Here is a 21280-nt window from a genome sequence, read left to right on the forward strand (position 1 = left end):
ACAGTTTCAGTTTTCAATATACTGCGTGCGACTGCGATGAAGGAAAACAAAAAATTCCCCTTCATTGAAATCGAACGAAGTATCAATCATTCTTCCTTGTGCTTCTATTTTATCTGTGCACTCTCATTTTTGAGTTTGGGAGGGGTAGAATGCGTGTGTGTATTTCTTCATTTCGGAATTATGAACATTATTTTATAGTTAATATTTAGTGTTTATGTGGAAATAATACTAAGAAAATGTTTAAGTGAAATACGATATTGTTTGATTTACAAGTTGCTTAGTGTTATTTTTTCTATGGGCGTTGATAATCATGCAAAATGGCCAACGATTGGTGGTCATGTACCTGTTGTACGGAAGCTCTGACTTGCTGGTTGCGTCTGAAACTGTCTCCGGAGGAGATAGAGCAACGATACAGAAGCAAAGAGATCGACAGAATATTGGAGAAGGATAAACACACGTTGCGACGACAGGTCAAATTGTTACTACTAGGGGCGGGTGAAAGCGGCAAATCAACATTCCTGAAACAGATGAGAATAATACACAAAGTGAAGTTCGAGCCGGAACTGGTGCGGGAGTATCAACATGTGATTTATCAGAACATAGTGAAAGGAATACAAGTGTTGGTGGATGCTAGAGACAAATTGGCGATACCGTGGGAAAATCCACGGAATTTGGACGTGGGGCAACAGGCGCTCCACTTCAATAGCACTGCGTCGCTGGACAGCAGGCTTTTCATGCATTATGCGCCGCATATACACTCCCTGTGGTTAGATAGGGCCATAAAAAGGGCGTACGACAGGCGGAGAGAATTCCAATTGGTGAGTGACAATGTCAATTACTCATGTTTGCTAAGTAAACAAAGGTTCCACTCCTTTGTATTTAGGTGTTGACGATTCCAATTTTGTTTGAATAAATAATTTAAGATTTTTAAGTGCCAAATTGCTTTAGAAGAATGAAAACTCTTGTTAAAAAAAACATTCACAACATATATTTCAGTTAATGTCATTATTTTTCTATTTAAATTAAAAATGTTATCATTTGTGATCTCCTTATTTGTCCATAGAGAAGGCTAGTGACCCAGCAGTAGTGATATTATAATTCCTGATGATGATCATTTAGCACTTAATGGTATATAGATAATGCAGGGTATGCAGGTTAAGTGACTTGTGTAGTATGCCAATCAGGGGTAATAAACAAACAAACTTACTTTTGCATATATATAAATATGTTTTACCTGAGTGAAGCCGCCATGGGCCATGGGAAATAAGACATGATGTACCATAGTCACCCAGATCTATATTTGATTCTTCTGTAGTAGTTCTTCTTCTGTACATGATGGAGCGGTGGTTAAGACGCCCGCCTAAGAACCAAAAGGTCCCACTCATACCATGTGAGTGTGTAATACCAATCTTTTCATAGACCACTAGCTTAACTTAGTAAAAACATTGTGAGGAAACTTAAACTCTTTGATAATTTTTCACCTAGTGTTTGAAATGGAAAAGCACTCCATTAATAATGCTAAGAAAGTTGTGCGTCCTTCATTTCTTTATGAGGAGTACAACTGTAGGAGAAGTTATAGGCATACCCTGGTCAGTTATTCTCCTATACATAAAATGAACTATATTTTCTGTGGGATTCAAATCACATGATTTTTCTTTGTCATTTAATTACAAAACATTGAGTCATTGTGAATATTTCAATCATCATTTATTTTAATTCTGTGTGAAATGATCATGTTGTTTAATGTAATTCAAACACAATTTATATTGTTCTATGAATAAGTGTACTATGAACTAAGTATTACTATTACCATTATCAATTTTTGATTTAATCTGAAGATTTTTCTTAAGCAAGTTTATTTTATATCTATTCAAAGGTTTCATTCGTTATTTCTTTACATTACGGAAATAAGCCATACCTCTATCACCCAACATATTTGCTTATAGCCAGGCTGATCTCATGATATTGGACATAGAAAAACAGTTTAATTTTCATTGCTCAAGGATCTTTAATACAGAAACCACATCAAATAATATTTTGGATAATTTTGTTGGATCTTGAAATTATGTTATGGGACAATTGTGTTTTGTCGTATTTGCCTGGCCTTGCATTGTGGCAACTTGATCCTCAATGACAGTGCCACATAGTTATGTTATGTTATAAGGTTATGCTTCTGGTGGGTACAGGTGACGACAAGTCAAGTTACATGTGTGGATCTTCATGCCACAATATATGGGGTAAATGTGCAATTAATTTGATGTGCTGTTGACTGTAATAGTAATTACATATTGAGTTTTCTACTGCTGACTGTTCTCAATTCAAAACCTTAAGGTGTGCTCTAAAACATGGTTGCCACAGATTACGCATTACTCAACAAACTTCAACTTTATTATGATATCCAAATCATATTTAAGTAGGTACATTTAAACAGAAATAATCTTAATATAAGTTATAAATGGCATTTAAATTCAGAGGTGCATAGTAAAATGCAATTTTGTAAATTTGTGATTTAACAAAGGGAGTAAAGAATGCAATCATATGAATACTATTTGGCAGCCACTTATGGAATTTTAACTAGGTATGTTTATTCTGTACATTTGTCACAACATGTGAATATATATAGTTAAGGAAAGAAAATCTACCAGAAAAAGGTTGCTGGACTACCAATATGGTAATTACGTTTAGTTGAACCCATTTGATAGTAATCTTTGGGTGCTAATCAACTCGAGCACTACTTTGGGGTCAGTGACCTCCTCGCACAGGGTGTGGTGTCTAGATTATATACCTACCTACTCCCTCACACACAAGCGTGACTAAGAAAAAAGTTTACTTTTAATTTTGTTGAATTTACAATATCTATGCTGCTACACTGGTTCCTTGCAGGCCTGACTCCTTCAAAAATACAAATTACGAAATCACAAATGTAAACTTTAATATTGGTCTTTTGTTGTCCAGTTGTTTAAAATCTTTGAATAAACTTTTGATTTAGGTAATAAATGTATATAAGAGGTAATAGGTACTTATTTTAAAATTAATTATGTAACTAATTGCGAAGTAATTGCTAATGCTCCCAATTATATAAACTTAAACGCCTTAAATTTGTTACTATGCCTAGTCTACATCCAGAGGCAAATACTTATAGTTACCTACCGTTTAAAAAATCCTCGTTATTTTCCTATAGTTACATTTCTAACGGGAGCCGTTTCGTTTCCGTGTCTTTATTATTATAATTGTAAAATATATTAATTGCATTCGTTATCTGTACGATTAGTCACAGGCCGGTTGCAACATGCGTCATATGACTAGTGCGAGATACAGGCTCTTTATGCAGAGTCGCCGATCACGTATAATTTGACGTTATAATGCGGCCTCTGTTATTTTACTTGATGTGTTCCTAATGAAACTAAGAGTTGCCTGGGTTGTCGATTATAACTAGCATATAGGCAGCATTAAGATGTGTTGAGCTAACTGCAAATATAGTACAAATTCACATTATTTTTTTAATAAATAAATAAAATATCTATACTATTAATACAAAGAGTTTGTGAGTTTGTATGTTTGAGGCCGGTAATCTCCGAAACTACTCACCATAAGAAGGGTACATTATCCAAGATTGCTATAGGCTATATTTTATCTTAAAAAATCCACGGGAGCGAAGCCCCGGGCAACATCTTGTAAATAATAAAAGGAAGGCCTGGAAATAAAGACCTGGAGTAGGATTGCTCCATATACCCCGTGGATGTCGTACGAGATCTTAAAAGCTTTAAACGCAACAACGACATTACCAATGAGGGTGGACGTTTTGCAGGTCGGTCGTAAAATGACATGAGAGTGGTCCATGAACTTCTACTAATAATCATCAAACATATCATTTAAGCAATACGAATCAAAGATAAATCAGTGAATTAAATAAATATATGAAAGTTAAGTAAACGTTATTATTTTCGATAAAATATTATTGATAAATATAAAATATGATTGACACGAAGAAAATACAGTGTGTGTGTGTATGGAAATTAAAAGGAAACGTTTAGCATAATTGAAATTTATGCGAATCAGATAGACGTATTTAAAAAATTACATAACTTGTATAACCTGTTGCGATTAACACTATTAACTAGTTTTGATCATCTTTATGATTCACGATTATCTAATAATGCAGTTGTTGTCAAACTGTATTTAGCGGACCGGTGATTGGAGAGAGATTTCCTTGAAATGAGCTCTTCTTCTTCGTCGAATCTACCATTCGAATTGCAACATAAAGTTAAATTATTTCGGAATTTTAATTAGGTATATTATAATATTAATTTATTCAGGAATTTAGCACTAATTTCTGCAATAATTTTATTCAAGTATTAGCACTGATTTCTGTAGATTTCCTTCAGTTACTTGTGATTCAATAAGTGATGTATATCATCATAAATTTAATAAAGAATTTTGAATTTGAATTAAAAACTATTCAAATCGAAATATCAATTTCTTTTAGTCCTAGTTTTTCAATACAGATCCAGTATCATATTTTTATCCCGTCTCTCTATACCCGTTTTCATGATAAACTATTATTATTTAGATGGCGACAAGAATACAGTTTAATCACTAGGTTCAACCCAATTTATTTGCTTTTTTGAAGTATAAATGTTTTCGAGTGTTTAGTTAGAAGCAAATGTTTGTTAATCACTGTCTTTGCAGAGTTCAAGTGATTTTTATTTTGATTACGCATCGATCTTTCTTCCTCATTTATCTATTTATTTATAACTAGCGACCGGCCCGACTTCCCACGGGGTCATTTAATTGACTAAATAACAGCGAAAACTGCATCGTAGTGTAAAAGAAGAACTGACCAGACTGATGTGCTTTTGAATTCACGTCAAATTTTATATTATATACCAATTTATCAAAAAGCTACAAATTATTGATTAACAAACAACCTTTTTAGGTGATAGTGATAAATTGTTCTGATTAAGAAGTCTGAACTAATTACAAAAATACATCTGATTTCGTAGCGATCTAATGAACTCATCTATCAATACGGCCGCCCATTTTATCTTCAATGAATAAATAAACCGTGACGACTTTTGGTAATAAACTGAGTTGTGCGCCTCCCAGGTGCTTGATGAATTATTAATCTATGAAACGTAATGAATGGATATGAAAGCAATAATAAATTTACTAAATGTGCATGTCCATATTTGGACTCTAGATTGGATTAATCTAAACCAATATAACATATTGATTTTGTTTTTTCATTACAAAAAGAAAGGGCTACCAACATTTCTAACTTTTACTGGCTACAGTTCCGATGACAATTCAAATTCGAAATTCTTTAAGTTATGATGATACATTTACTTATTGACGTAAAAAATACTTCGTATACTTAATACTAAGTCTACTGCCGACTTCCATAGTGCAGGGTGCGGCGCAATAAATTTCACTGCAGCTCTTCCTCAAAAGACGTCAATTAACAAATATTTGTCTTGTACAATGCATTATTATGATCGTGTTTCATGCACTGCACCCGATAGTGTAGCCAGGATCGTCTACCAACGAGAAACCATCTCCTATCTCGTATAGGATATAAAATGTTTGCCTTAACGATTAACCAAGTGCTTTTGCCATTTAAATAAACTAGGTATGTTTATTTTTGTCATTTAAATAAATATATAGTTTATTTAAATGGCAAAAACACTATAAACTTCTTCAGGAGACGTTAGTTCAGCAATCAATTTCTGGACTTCCTTGAGCTGTTTAAGAATACAATTTTATATTAGTACGAAAGATATTTTTCGTGGTTGTAAAAAAGATTTTTGGTTTTCCGTCACCGTAGGACCACCAATGGAGACGCAATTGTTTTCTGCAACACCTGTGCCCTTTTCAATGAATCATTGAGTCCGACAAGTCACGTCGACGCGGTTTCGTAATGAGATAACTCGATTTCATTAACGAAGTAGATAAGGTTATCTGTTTACACAGAACTATTCGTTGTTGCCTAATTGTTACAATTGAACAAAACACATTCGATTTGAGATTCGGCTTTGTTTTTAGTTATTTAATACTAGATGCGCCCCGGAGCTTCGCTTCCGTGGGAATTTCGGGACAAAAAGTATCCTTTGTGTTATTCCAGGTTATATTCTACCACAGTATTCTACCCAATATTCACGTCCTACTTTTAGCAAATTTATTAGCAATCCGTCCAGTAGATTTTGTGTGAAAGAGTAACGTACATACGAACACATACATCCTTACAAACTTTCGCATTTATAATATTAGTAGGAAGTAGGATTAGTAGGATTTTTACTTTTTTACCTCCTATGTACAAATATTATACGTAAAACTAATTTACTATTTTGAAAACGTTACGTTTCGCTGCGCTTGTTATGATTGTGTGATGTCAAGGCATAACCATTTTCCTGCTATATTCGTATTCCTCATACAAGTTTTTATGTAGCAAACTTTTTTTTGTACTCTATAAAGTCGAGATATGTTTGGCCTTGATGTTCCATCGAGCACAGGAAACTTAGTATGATGGTATGGTATGCATTAACAATTAGTTAGGGCTTAATTATCACATTGATTCACGGAGGCAAGGTCCCGTGATTCATGGTAATTGCTCTCATTTCGTAATCTGAATTACCAGTGATACAGCAGGAATCTGAAAAATAATGCCTCTTTTATTTTTTTTAGATCTGTTCCGTCCCACTGCTGGGCAAAGGTCTCCTCAAGTATTTTCAATTTACATTATGACACAATTAAAATTATACATCTAAAAATTTTAATACGATATTTTTATTTTAAGTGGATTTCCACTTAATCTTACCAGTACGGGTAAAATAGAAGAGGTATACTCTTTACTGACCAACACGGAAGATTATTGTAATCATAATACAATAGATACGACTTTTTGTTGAGTAGTTTACATGCACCACCCAAACTTTAAAGAACTATAAGAAATATTACATTGTTTTGACCTATTTCGACATTTTATATAGCCTGAAGATTTTATTACGAATACCGATTTGTTCTAGTGGTATGAAACTATGAATAATTATATTATCGGCAGCGTGTATTGTTTTTCAATGCAGATATACATACATTGCAAATAACTGGTCACAATAAACAACACAGGGTGACATGACACAGGAAAACGTTTGGCCATCGCTTCACAATAAAATGAACAGCAGAAACTGACATTAAATATCTCACGGTTTATCAACTACTTAAATGAATGTTAATTAGTAATATACGCACGAGGTATAATTTGCAAAGAACAATTTTGAATCAATAAAGAAGTCACGATTTTGCTAAGTGCGAAATTTTTAACACTATCCAAAGTGTTGCGTCCTGATTCCGTTCGTAACAATACACGACGGTTTAGTTATATATAATTTATTTAGTTTTTTTTTTTAAATAAATTCGTTGATATTTTCCTGAAATTCCACTACGTAAACAAACAAGTCGACCTACCTGACATACGACATCGTGGTGTGTAATTAATGAACGTTTTAATCATCTAATTGGATGAGCAGTAAAGAGTCCGTAATTCGAGTGGGAATTTCGCCAGCTAAGTAAGTAATATATAAAAAAAAACAAAATTTACGATGCTAATTTCTTGTGTGGGCGTTTGGGGAGACTGGGGAATAAGGGTGGGCAGGCCTTTGCCGGTATAACTTCATTGAATAGACTAGTAAACAGATGGCTGTCTATTTAAAATTAAAATATGTGTTTAAATATGCCAAATGGTAGGAATATAAGAGAAGCAGATCAGCTTATATAGTAGTGTGGAGGGATAGGATTTGAAATTGAAGGAAAAAGTAGAGCTAGAGGAAGCCTAAGAAGAGATGGATGGAAGGGGAAGTGACAGATCGGTTAACATAGGACGAAGTGGGGTAAGGTTAGGCCGATGAGATGATGAAAGGAGAATGAATGAATATTTATCATAATTTTGCTGTGCAGACGACATATATACGGAAACCGCTTGACCGCTTTCGATTTGGTATGGATAGCTAAGATATCAGAGACTGAAAACATAGGTCGCCGCGGGTGGAGCCGCAGGCTTATCCAATTATGAATAAACCGTAAAGTTTCCGTTGAGTGATCAAGTGATTTCCATGTGATCTGTAGGGGTATTATAGAGCTAAATAAGTTTCCACCTAAATATGTTGTGTATTTGTTTCCACATTACATAACTTAATGCATTGCAAGTTTATGCATGATAGCCCGATTACAGAGTCGGTGTTATAAGATCTTGCATTCAAAATGTGCATTGGAAAATGATATAAAAATTCCTTCGTGATAAGAACAAAGCATGAATTGTGACCAACATGTGTATAACAAACAATGGCTTTAAGACGATCAATAAATACTTTATAAACTTTTCTTTGTTAATTGTGACAGCGATATGAACTTTGTACCGTAGTCGAAAGTTATTATAGGTTAGTTATTACAGACGCGGTTCGCGTAAACGTCATGGTATAAATTCCCAATTAATTCAATTCAGAGGAGATCCCTATTAAGAAAAAAAAGGAGATGACTGAGGCAAAACTTGATTTAGTCATATGATAATATATTAAATAAATAAATAAATAATAAATAAATAAATATTAAATAAATATATTAGGACAAATCACACAGATTGAGCTAGCCCCAAAGTAAGTTCGAGACTTGTGTTATGGGATACTAACTCAACGATACTATATTTTTATAACAAATACATATATAGATAAACATCCAAGACTCGGACCAATCAGAAAAAGATCATTTTCCATCATGACCCGACCGGGGATCGAACCCGTGACCTCTCGGTTCAGTGGCGAGAACTTTACCACTGCGCCACCGAGGTCGTCAATGAGTCGCAATATTGAGTCGCTTTTACACTTATAACTATCATAATCGTACATTGAAATTCTTCATTGGGCTGAGGTAAAATAGAAGATTTTGAAGATAAACTTTAAGAAAGAAAAAAGACGAAGATGTTTCAAAGAGTCAAACAATGTCTGAGTCTTTATATTGTTAGGTAACTGAATTAAAGTATGCCGGAACAGAAATGCATAACAGATGTTTGTTATGTAATGAATAGCCGTTGCATTTTGAAGGTGGCTGCTCGATGACTTGACCCACCTTGACTTAATTTGCAATCGTAAATGTGGACCGGATTAGAATAACCCAGTTTCGAACCGGATCGCCGCTAGTATTACCAAAACATGTTATTTTTTAAATCTATATGGACAAATCACACAGATTCATTTAACTATTTCCAATTCAATGTAAGTTCGAGACTAAAATACAGTATCTGTAATTTATGTACGATACTGTATTTATGACGTTTACGTACACAGTTATTAAATACACATCCAAACTTGACCTAGGATCGAACCCGGGACCCCTATTGTAGGAGTCCAGCATAATGACCATTAGGCGACGACCTCTGTAATCGATGTTCCTTTCTACGCGTTATTGTTGAAAGTTGATATTGACGGTTTTAGAATTTGCTATACTGAATATGCTATACTAAATGGCTATACTCGTTGAGTTAGTATCCCATAACACAAGTCTCGAACTTACTTTGGGCTAGCTCAATCTGTGTGATTTGTCCTAATATATATATATTTTATTTATTTAATTAAAAAAAAAGAGTTAACCATGTCTCTAGTTATATCTATGTATAAATAACAATCTGGAACACCGTGGCTTCGTTTCTATTTGTTTCTAATTTCAGGATTCTTGAATAGCCATTACTGTAGTTCTCACGCACAGAAATCATTCCAATCGACATAGGAAGGGCTTACATAGAACAAATAAAGTAGACACAAGCTGTGTCGTACAAAGAGGATAGAAAGATAGAAGATAATCCACTAACAAGAAAACATTTCTTAAATTTAAATTCTTTAGAAGTCTTTAGTTAAAAGTCTTTCAGAAATGGTAAATGAAAAGTGCAAAAAACTCTCAAAGTAAAAATTATACTAAAAATACGCTTACTATTTATTATACTGTGTTGTGGAGAATTGCTGTGTCACTGTGAAGTACGACACATTGTCACGGTCACCGATTCTGTAAGTAGTTTTTTCTCTTTTATTTAATTCTTATTTCATTGTAATTATGTGTATTCTTGATATGAATAAAAGATTTATCCATATTTCAGTAGAGTTAAGTGTTAGGTCATATTTTATTGTTACGAATATTGTATGGGAATGTAGATTTAATATTAGTCAAGAATTAACTCACTGGTCTAAGGAATCTTGTAAAGTCAGATGATGAACAAGTGGGAATGAAACAAATATAAATATTTCTTTTCGTATCGTTTGAAGCAATTGAATGCATGGTCGGAAGGAACGGTATCTTCTTCATAGTCGTATTCCTCATGGCTGAGGGTCGTGGTCATTACGTGGAATAGAACTAATCGAATTAAATGTGACACTTAAACTTCGTGAAATGTAATTTATGAAGTTGTTTATAATAAAACGGCTATTTGTAATATAAATCATATATGTACATATCAAACCAGTCACCATTTGATTGTTTTATGATTCCCACAGACTTAAAGACAGGAGTGATTAATATTTATGTTATTTCCGCCCCTTGAGCTGATTTTGGTTGTCTGTAGAAAAGCCATTGATTTATGAGTGAATTCATAAAAGAGAGAGTGAGATGTCAGAAGTGCAAAGGAGTAGGCAAACCGCGAAAGTAGTTGCGGTTGACTTAGCATTATCGACGGTTTTCTGTATTGTGCACCCTACAAGTATGATAATAATTTACAGAAAGCCTACATAGCATCAATACTCGATTTGCTACACGAAAAAAACGTAATATTTTGTCGAAATACTTTTTTACTTAGATGGAGTAATAAGTTGTGTTCGTGTGCTAGTGTTGGCTCTCGCAGGCAACGAGTTAATGGTTCTTGTTTGTAGGGAAACGCGGCGGGGAATGACTTGCGGATATTACTTTATCAGTTATAACCAAAATTCCAAATATTCACGCAATAATTCTTTCTAGATGACGATTTTTTAGATTTAGATACCTATGAAAAATGGAAGGCTTTGGCTTTAAACGCTTTTCATACAACATTAATCCTATAAGCAATTTGTAAAATAGAGCGTTTTGCGGCGAATTATTCTACTAATGATAATTTAATTTGTTCGGGTAAAACCATAATAATAATAAATACACTTAAACCTTCCCCTTGAAACTCTTTATCCATTACTCGTATAAAACGAGCATCAAATTCCGTTTCGTAGTTTTTAAGATCTAAGATACATACAGCGGGAAGCGACTTTGTTTTGTTTTTGACCAGAAATTACGTGGGACTGGATATATGATGATATATTGTTTGGATATTAATATCTCTATACAGAGTTCAGTTTCTACGTTCCCAGTTAGCACTTTCTCACAATGACAAGCCGAGTCTGAACACGCCAAACAGACAAGACAGGCGGACGGAACTCTACTGACGTGAGTTTAATACAAACAAAACCGGTAGCTGTTTACTATCAGACTGGCAAAGTATCGATCAAAGACAAAGAACACGATAGACTATGAGCACGTTATGATTTAAACTATCCAAAATGCCTACCCAGCGGCAGATTGAGATATACTTACTAAAAGCCAGGGACAAAACAAAAGATATTAGCGCTCTGTCCTATTTCTTGTGTATTTGTTTCGTGTAGGTAATGTCCTTCTTGTATGATATGTCCCTTGTCGATGTCTATTGTTTTCTCTGTCAAAGGAATCTATACAAAATTAATTCATGCATTAGAATACATCATGTGATTTATGTATGTGATGATTTTGGTCGCACGTGTATGAGTCAAAGAAGAGAAAGTTAGCTGACGTTAAAATAGATGTAATTTGAATGAACTTTGCTCCTTGATGTCAATGTAAATTGGCCGTTAGTTGATGGTATTGAAAAAATTAAATATTATAGCTGTAGATATAGAAAAAAGTGAAAAATCTTTGTAATCAATGATTAGTAGCATTATTTATTTCAGTTTTATATTAATAGTACTCAGAGATTCGTACATACTGACGTACAATTAGTGGGTTTTCCGTGGGCGATTCTTTTAGGTTCAACCTTTTAGCTTCAGATTCCTGTGGCGATGAAGTCACCATGTCAATGTTTGACTTGTCTCAACTTACAACTGGACCAGACTAACAAAAGTTATAGAATGAATCTATAGTAGGTATATATATAGTAGGTCCATTACTATATATGTGATGTTATTTCAAAGCTTACCGAAAATAGTCATGTTCAGACTATCATTAATCAATCGGTCCGACATCGTCACTGCTTGATGATTAAAATCTTACTTAAATTGGACACGATCATCATTGATTTGTGGCGGTCTAGATGATCATTTAAGTCTTGTACTCTCTCTCAACTGCTTTCCAGCTTTAAAGAGTTGGAGCCTAGGGTTGCTTTCCTACTATTTCTTCTTTATTTCGTACGTTTCATCCTTAATTCGTCCTTATAACTCGGCGCATTTAGGTGAATTTAATTTTTCCCCGAGCACACAGCAGTTAGCAGCGAAAACAAAGAGTAAAACAATAAGCGTTCGGGTTTTCCCCGGACCTTCGGGACCCGTTGAAACTAGGACAAATACGGGAAAGCCCAGACGAATGGCAGTCCTACCTTAAAGTCAGATTGGCACACATAGACGATTATATGTTTTGTACATATAATCACGTATGTTTCTCATTACATTAGAGATTAATCCCTTTATTCATACAAAACTTTGACTTTAAACTAAAATATGTTTTGTCACTGTCGCGCTTTATAATATTTTCCATTGATAAAAAGAGACAAAACATACTTTAGCTTAAATTATGTTTTAACTATTTGTTGAATATGAATCACGGGCAAGAAGGGCATCACTCTTTTCATACATTTGCACATAACAATCTAAATAAATAATTTCAAATTTCAGAGCGACTCTGTGAGCTACTTCTTCGACGACCTGGAGCGCATAGCGAGGCCGGACTACATCCCGTCCCACCAGGACATCTTGCACTGTCGGAAAGCCACCAAGGGCATCACGGAGTGCACCATAAACATCAACAACGTGCCGTTCGTGTTCGTCGACGTGGGCGGACAACGGACGCAGAGGCAGAAATGGACGCAATGCTTCGATTCTGTAACGTCTATCTTGTTTTTGGTGTCCTCGTCGGAGTTCGATCAAGTGTTGTCTGAAGACAGGTAAATGACTTACATTATTAAATAGCAATCCGCCTCAGCCTCGCATGGATGATAGATTATAAACCAGGGCAGTTGATTTTGAAATAAAAATCTGTTGCATGCTAGTTTATTTATGGGCATAGACGGCGGTTAAAGTTGCCTGTGTCACTCTCCAGCCTTATCTCCACACCAAAAATTGCTTCAATCCAATGCTGCGTTTTGACGTGAAAAAATGACAAACTCTTTTACAATCATAATATTAATATGGAAATATAGCCCCACCATATGTACTACCATATAAGATTATTTGAATATAACTAAAAGACCAGAAAAACTGCTTTAATTTGTTTATACTGAATATTGATATTATAGTGGTATTTTAGATTTCTGTTACTTCAATCGTTAATCTGAAAACGAATGTTTATATGAAGGCAGTCGTTAAATGTGCCGGTTAAAATGTAATGCCAATTATAAACAGATTTTGTAATCGATAGGACTCGTAAAATCGTATGTGAATGTAAAACACGATGCGATCAGTATCAAATTGTGAAGTGTAAAAAGTTCGAAAATTGAAATGGTTATTTAAGGACTGATGTCTGTGAATTGGGGCAATAGTACATCTATTTCAAGCTTTTTTTAATTTGTGTTCAGGATAAATATTTCAAGCCTCATTAGATTTGTGAACAAAAACATATTTATTGCAAACGTTGATACTTTTATTTTATTAATTAGCCAATTATTATTTAGTCACGCCACATTTGTATTATTTTAATTACATTCGCACATTTCTTGTTTCCAGGGAAACGAACCGTCTAGAAGAAGCGCTGAACATCTTCGACACGATAGTCAACAACGTAAACTTCAAAGGCATTTCCATAATTCTATTCCTTAACAAATCCGACCTCCTCGCGAGAAAAGTCGCCAGCAAAGAGACGGATATACGCTGGTACTACCCGCAGTTCACCGGCGACCCTCACAACGTTCGCGACGTGCAAATGTTCCTGCTAAACATGTTCGCGAATGTTCGGAGAGAACCAAAAACAACTCTATACCACCACTTCACAACGGCCATAGACACACATAACATAGAAGTCGTATTCAACTCGGTAAAAGACACAATTCTCAATAGAAATCTTGAATCGTTAATGCTACAGTGACGTCATACGTGTGGTAGTTAAATTGTGATACCTGGTGGCAATATGATGCTCGCACTGATGTTCGTTGCACGTTGTTTATATACTTGTCTACCGTTACTGCCGTAGACCGAGAAATCTAGACGAAGTGGTGAGTCTTTCGTATAGACACAAGAAATATAAGCATTTCATGCAACTTTTTACGCTAATCTGTACAACGCGGACGGCTGAGCCTGGTAAAAGGCGGCACGCGATAAGGGACAGAAGATATTAGCGCTCTGTCCCGCTTCCCTTGTTTGAGCGAAATGGAAGGCATGGCGATGTCTATAGTTTTCTCTGTCCATGGTTACAAAATTCTCTTTTCAAATTCAATGTCTCACAATTCAACGAATCGCAAACAACAATTTAAAATATTTAATTTTGATTGGCTGATGAGCTGTCAACATGCATAAAATTGTTAAAATTGGCAAGAGATTTATAGTGGCGGTGGAGTTAACTTTCACTTATTACCTGTCAGTAGTGGAAAGCACATTCGAAAAGACAAAGATATAATTATAGCGATGGCCTATGGAATCGGCCAAATAAGTTGTCTATTTCATTCATTCATCTATATTTATTAACACAATATAAATTAGAAAGAGAAAAGTAATGAAATGTTTATTATTTATCGCTGTCTGATTACAAATATTTTTCTTCTATACATTTTAGAAATAAGATCTTTATAGTATGGTTTATGAGAAGGTACGTAGCTGTCAAAAAGGGATTAATAAAATGTACAAGGAAATAAATATAGGTTAATTATTATTGACAACTTATCTGGCGGTTTAGCGTCGGTCGTATTTGTAAAATATTGTAATAGGTACGTTGCGTATTTATTTACCGAATGTATAGTTGTTCGGTGATTTGTGTATAGTTTTATCATATTGTAATGATAATGTTTGTATATTACTGTATTTATGACCAAAAACTTAGATTTTGCACGGGGATTATTATCACTTTTTGAACAATTTTGCGTGCGTGTTTACGTGTTACGTAGCGCATGCACATGGAATGTATACAATCGACCGGTTGGTAAGCCTTTATAATTGTTTTTATACGACATATAATCGACTTAGCACTAAATAATGACATTTAAAAATAGCAATTATAAATCTTTATAGCAATTTTAATATTCGTTCACTATTTAATGTGTAATTAATAAATTGGTTGGTTTTTGTATTGCGGTGCCAAGTTGAGAATGACATAGAACTTTTAAGATTGCGCACTAGACGTCCATCTTTGATTAGGCTCCAAAAATTATATCCATAGTTTTGGTGCTATGTGACGGAAAGTTTTGACCATTTAACCATTGTATTGTATTTTTTTTGTTGTCGTCCCGCTCTTTTGTAATTTCGAAAACATGTCAGTCACGTTATGAAATTTTGAAAATTCATTTCATTAACACATATTTTCCTCACCGGTCGTCTAATGTGCGGTCTCAATAATCAGTTATAATTTTTCAATTTGATAAGTTACAAAATTGCTGTATCGTGTGCCACAATCAGGATAACGCTCCCACATTGGAAATTTAATCCCTACGGGGAATAAAAATGTACATAGCATCGATTGATACGACGTACTGTGATTCAAATTTTGTAACGTGTTAGGCTGTAAACAGCAACGAATAGTAATTCAGCACTATTTTTGATAAATAGTGGGCTATATGGACGTACATAAACTATTTTCCAAAAAACATACTTAAATAGACGAGACAAAAGTGTTTGATAGATGACCATCAAACCCTTTATTCAATCTGTGTGATTTCCAACTATATTGCCGTCACCTTCTCACAAGGTTGTCCGAAAGAGATGACGAGTTTATGAGGCTATTTACCATTTGATTTGGAGATGATATGTTACAACATGAATTTAGATACTAATGCGTTTAAATTTTAAATGTTTAAGTTTAAATTTTCACGTTTAAATTTTAAAAAAGTTTAAATGTTGTCCGTTTTGGTACGTCCATGTATAGTTACGCGATAAACTAGCTCAAATGAATTTAAGATTGTTTTCTAAATTTTTTACGACAGGATAAAGGGGTTTCCACAATAGCCACTGCGGTCAAAGCTTGCGTTTCCAACGATTTACACTTACTGAATAATCCGTCCCTTGGCTCATTTTATATTCGTGTAATCTCACTAGTTCTATCGTTACATTAAAACGTTTTGTACAATTTACATAAATAATATAATTTATAACGTACGGGCACAAATGTACGCCAGCTTGAGATTCTTTTTTACGGGTCGGGATATGAGGTCTGTTAAACTCTGTTTTTTCTTACAAGTCTTATTATGTAATCAATTTTAGCTATGTCTTTTTATGAATTAATGAATTAATGTTTTTTTTTGTAAATTACTTTTATGCTTGATAAATGTTTTACATTCGAATTTACTACTAAATATTTGATTTATTTTCTTTAATTACTGTGAAAATTGTATCCTTGTTAGGACTTGTAAAAAAAAACGGAGTGTACTGTTTAAACGCACGGGGTAAGATCTGATTTTGTTATTTTTTTATTCGCATAATTATTTATCATAATAATTTAGCATCGTAAGGATCGTAAGAAGCTTAGTGTATTTATTTTTATCGATTAAATTTACTCTTATTTATTCACTGTAAATTTTTTATACGAATGGATTATGGCTATGTAAATACCTCTTTAATTTTATTGTGTACAAGTTTGTATGAATATCAAGAAAGGACTGTAATAATTTCAATAAAATGTATGACTATATTCTTAACTGGGATGGAACGATATATACTTGCGATTGTTAATCTTACGATATTTCTATCGTTACGTCTCTGTCACTCAGAGATGTCAGCCATACAACTAATTGAGCTCAAACGACAAGGATAGATATATTAACCATAGTAAACCACATGATATATAATTTATTTTCAGTAAAAAAGTCCAGTTGGCTGCACTTGTATCGTAATACCATTGGTGGTCATAGATATCGTTTCACCCTAAAATAATTGGTAGAAGGTATATAATTTGCACTGATTTCACGGCTTCATAAAGGTTGGATATTGAAAAGTGATAAATGCATTTAGTAGTGCCATTGTGGTGTGAAGTGTTGCCACTATAAAATATATAAAGATTGTATTGATTATGTATTGCATGTGCGGTAAACATCTTCCATTGAAAAATATACCGAACAAGGGCGTCCGCTCCGTGACCCAGTCAGACATATTGTGATAGAAATGGACGATATACTCATCTCTTGCGCACGTAAGGCGTGTGATTGAGACAGGCTGAATTCGCGCTTTGCTTGCGAGTCACGCAGCGGGCGTCATAATTGGCCTTGTTTCGACCGTAGTATCTATAAAAAATCTATCACATTAATTCATCCCATCCCACTTTGTAGTGAGGTAATAAATAAACGCAACAAATTATATTATAATAACAGTTCGTGTTTGTTCATGTTGAACCGTTCGACAATGGTCGGCGTAAGAATATCATGGCTATGAATTTTGTAAGACGTTTCTTGTTTATTTATTAGTAGTCTCTGATCAATGTTGGCAAAGAAAAACAACAAATGACCCGAATTGTTTCGTCTCTGTCGCCCGTATGAATTTTATATTGAGATAGAGACAAAATACCTGTTAATTTGGAAAGGGACTTTATGTTAATACATCTAAACTAACACAATGTAGAATAGTACTGGGAGGAAAAGACGGGAGACAGACACATGTGGAGAAAGTTAGAAGACGCTTTTGCCCAAGAGTGGGACACGAATAGATACTTCTAATATGAGTTTATTAAAGTTTCAAGTTATGTTTATAAAACTTATCATGAAAAGAGACTACTCATAATATAAAAAGTATTGTTAAAATAGACGTTTATGCTATTTTAGACATGTAAAATAATTTAAAATGTATAACGAAAATATTCTTCAATGAACAAAACCTGTGATTCGCCATGTCATATTTGTAAAACTAGCATATGTAAATTCGACTTTAAAGTTTTTGTACTGAGAATTAACGAAATTATACCAAAGGAACGGCGTGCGGCGTAATGTTCCTCAACTACATAAAAAGTTAATGAATAATCTTCGAGAATTGATTAGCAGAACAAAAAATTACAATCGCAGCGGAATACACGTGTGTAGGTTTGAATATCATGTGATAGAATATTGGCTACATTGTGTGTGGTTCCGCCCTAGAACAGGACCACTGATAGGCAACATTAGAGCATTTAGCATCATCTGCCTTGCCTTATCCCACTTCATGTGTGTCTTCTGACATGCTGTACCGACTCGACCATTATATTTTGATTAAATTATCATACAATAACATTAGTTAGTATTTAAATTTGGAACATTATAACGTCACGGCCTTCAAACACAATTGAACAATTTTATTAAATCACTTGAAACATAGCTGCAGCAATAATAAAGTGTTATATGTTTTTTCTTCGGTCAGATATTTTAAGATACTAGACTAGTGTCACTGAAAAACATTGACTTTCTTTAAAAAAAAATGAAATTAATGTTTCCAATAATATGTGTGTGTTTACATAATAAATAATTAGGGATTATTATATCAATTAATATAATTGTTTTGACACATATTTGATTTCTGTGTCTTGATTTTTATTGTTCGGTACTAATCAGTCTGATCGAAGTAAAAATAATTTTACATAACGGGCCCAAGGTAGATAAACAGCATTGTCAATATAGTTGGTAGTTTTTATAGTTATACAATTAATGATTTCGAATTTGGCGAATCAACATCGGTTATTAATATAATTTAGTACAATCTGTATATCCTATAGTTTCAGTGGGGCAAGAATTAGTCAACGTCATAGGTAACGTGAAAATGTATATGGAAAATTTAATTATTCTTTAGCGTGACAAAAAAATATTTTTCCATATAAATTTTGTAAATGATGATGCGATTTTGTTCTCGCAAAACTCATGTTAGTCCCACAGGTAAATATGCTTTATTACGGCATATATAAACATGCAAGTGACACACACAAGTAGCTGACATGCATGTTTATGTGTATTTGTTATATGCTTTATGGTGTTTCTGATTTGGGCCTGAATCCTGAATCGAAAAGTGAAATTTGATTGTTATTGAGATTGATACACAAGATCGTCGGACGATCGTGTAGTGTAGTGTAACGTGGGTCTCAAATTAGCGACTAAGTCGACAATGTGATTGTATGTGATTGTGGGGTGTTCACCAGTGGATGGTAGAGGAAGGTATACCGCTCACAGCGAGACACAGTCAACCAATCACGATGCGGTATTGTGACGCGATGTCGACAACACTGCAGTGTGATTAGTTAATTACGTCTCATTGCGAATAGACTGGATAGTGAGATGTGAATTGCGAACCCACACGAAACTCTCAGTACTATAGGATTTACAAACGTAAATAATCGGAATTAAAACGCATAACGAAAAATAATCATGTACATTTCAAGAATTAAAATTTTCTTTATTATTGTGATCTAATGCTAATAAAAACACCTATGACGATATTGCTCATTAAATAATTAATTAGAAATGCCAAAATGATGATGCTCAAATTTTTTGAACAATTATTTTTTTCATCGCTAAAGCGGTGCGTAAAAAGTTATAGATATATTCGATTTATAATGTTAATCACATACCTCTAAAGATAAGCACAGTACTCAATACCTTACTTTTCCAAAAAACACGTATGATCAATAGTGAACACCCCATGTTATCTGAATAATGTAGTTTCGGGTGCCAATAAATTGGATTCCAACTGAAAGCTGCACCACGTAGGCCTATGGGATATTAGATAGTTATAGGCAAATATAGCCCCGGGCCTGAAATACGAACGGTCGCTATATTACAGCGGACTAGATCGCGCAGATGCTTGCAGGACGAAAAATAACGCAATGATGCATCACAGCGATATTGTACAATTCCCCATATTGTAATACGGCGAATTCTACAAGAATTGCGCTATTTTGTATTAAAACTGGACAATATGTGACCGTCCAAATCAAAAGGGACCTTATGGCGGCTGGCACTTAGGTCTTTATTGCCGTTGTTCCAATACAAAACAACGACAATAATGGCCGTAAGTGCCGGGCGCCACAAGGCCCCTTTTGATTTGGACGGCCATATATATTCATATTTTTTGTTACCGAAATGCTGAATATTTCTATAACGAAAAATGTGAATAAATTGTCCGGTTAATATTATTATTGTTATAAGAAACTTTAAAATTTTGACTGATTATGACTGCTAATGCTGTATATCGGAAAATAAATTTATTTCATTTCGTCTCCGCAAGCGTCAACGCATCACCTAGTTGCCCTATTAGTTGTATATTACGAATTTTAAACATACTGTTAAGAAGTCATATACACTCATGTTATTGTATGCTAGAGTGTGGACAATATCTTTTGGAGTTTCTCTATATTTTGTATACAACCCAATATTTATTGTACAGTGTAATAAATTATCATGCATGTAGTTTTGGTATTTAATTTCTTCCCGTAGTATATCAGCGCTAGTTTAATATAAAACGAGGTGTGTACTGAGTTATTCAGTGTAATGGGCTTGATGGTTGAAAACTGCAGCAATAATATTTTTTATTTCACAGTAGAACTGCGATATTTCACATCATACTGCAGCTGCAGATTCCGTGTTGGCCGTTGTTCCGCTGGAGAATATTCATGCTGCCTATATCATATGCACAATTATTTAAATATAAAAGTGGCACTGATGATATCTTGATTGTAAGAACTAAAACGGATGATTGGTGTATTTTCTTAAAACCAATACCTAAAAACTGCTTATAATGTGATGAAGTGCCCTAGTCGCTGCCTCCACTAAAAATGTGAACAAGTACCTACTTACCCAAATACAGAAAAAATATAAATATGATAAACAGTTAACGTTTCATTAAAACGTTCTTCAGTTTAAAATATCTACCTATACGAAAATCTATTCTCTTCA

At 34.1% G+C, this 21280-nt stretch overlaps 2 protein-coding genes across 2 annotated transcripts in view; one reads left to right on the plus strand and one right to left on the minus strand.

The window, feature by feature from the left end:
* Positions 1-21280, minus strand: part of LOC128683687 (uncharacterized protein) — a 138064-nt gene that overhangs the window by 37371 nt on the left and 79413 nt on the right. The window lies entirely within an intron of this gene.
* Positions 109-20794, plus strand: LOC128683688 (guanine nucleotide-binding protein subunit alpha homolog). The gene is made up of 3 exons (XM_053769580.1): positions 109-818; positions 12915-13183; positions 13962-20794. The coding sequence occupies exons 1-3, from the start codon at positions 318-320 to the stop codon at positions 14317-14319; spliced, it is 1128 nt and encodes a 375-aa protein (XP_053625555.1). The 5' UTR covers positions 109-317; the 3' UTR covers positions 14320-20794.

The sequence above is a fragment of the Plodia interpunctella genome, chromosome 3 (assembly GCF_027563975.2).
Source record: "Plodia interpunctella isolate USDA-ARS_2022_Savannah chromosome 3, ilPloInte3.2, whole genome shotgun sequence".
In the NCBI taxonomy this organism is placed as follows: Eukaryota; Metazoa; Arthropoda; class Insecta; order Lepidoptera; family Pyralidae; genus Plodia; species Plodia interpunctella.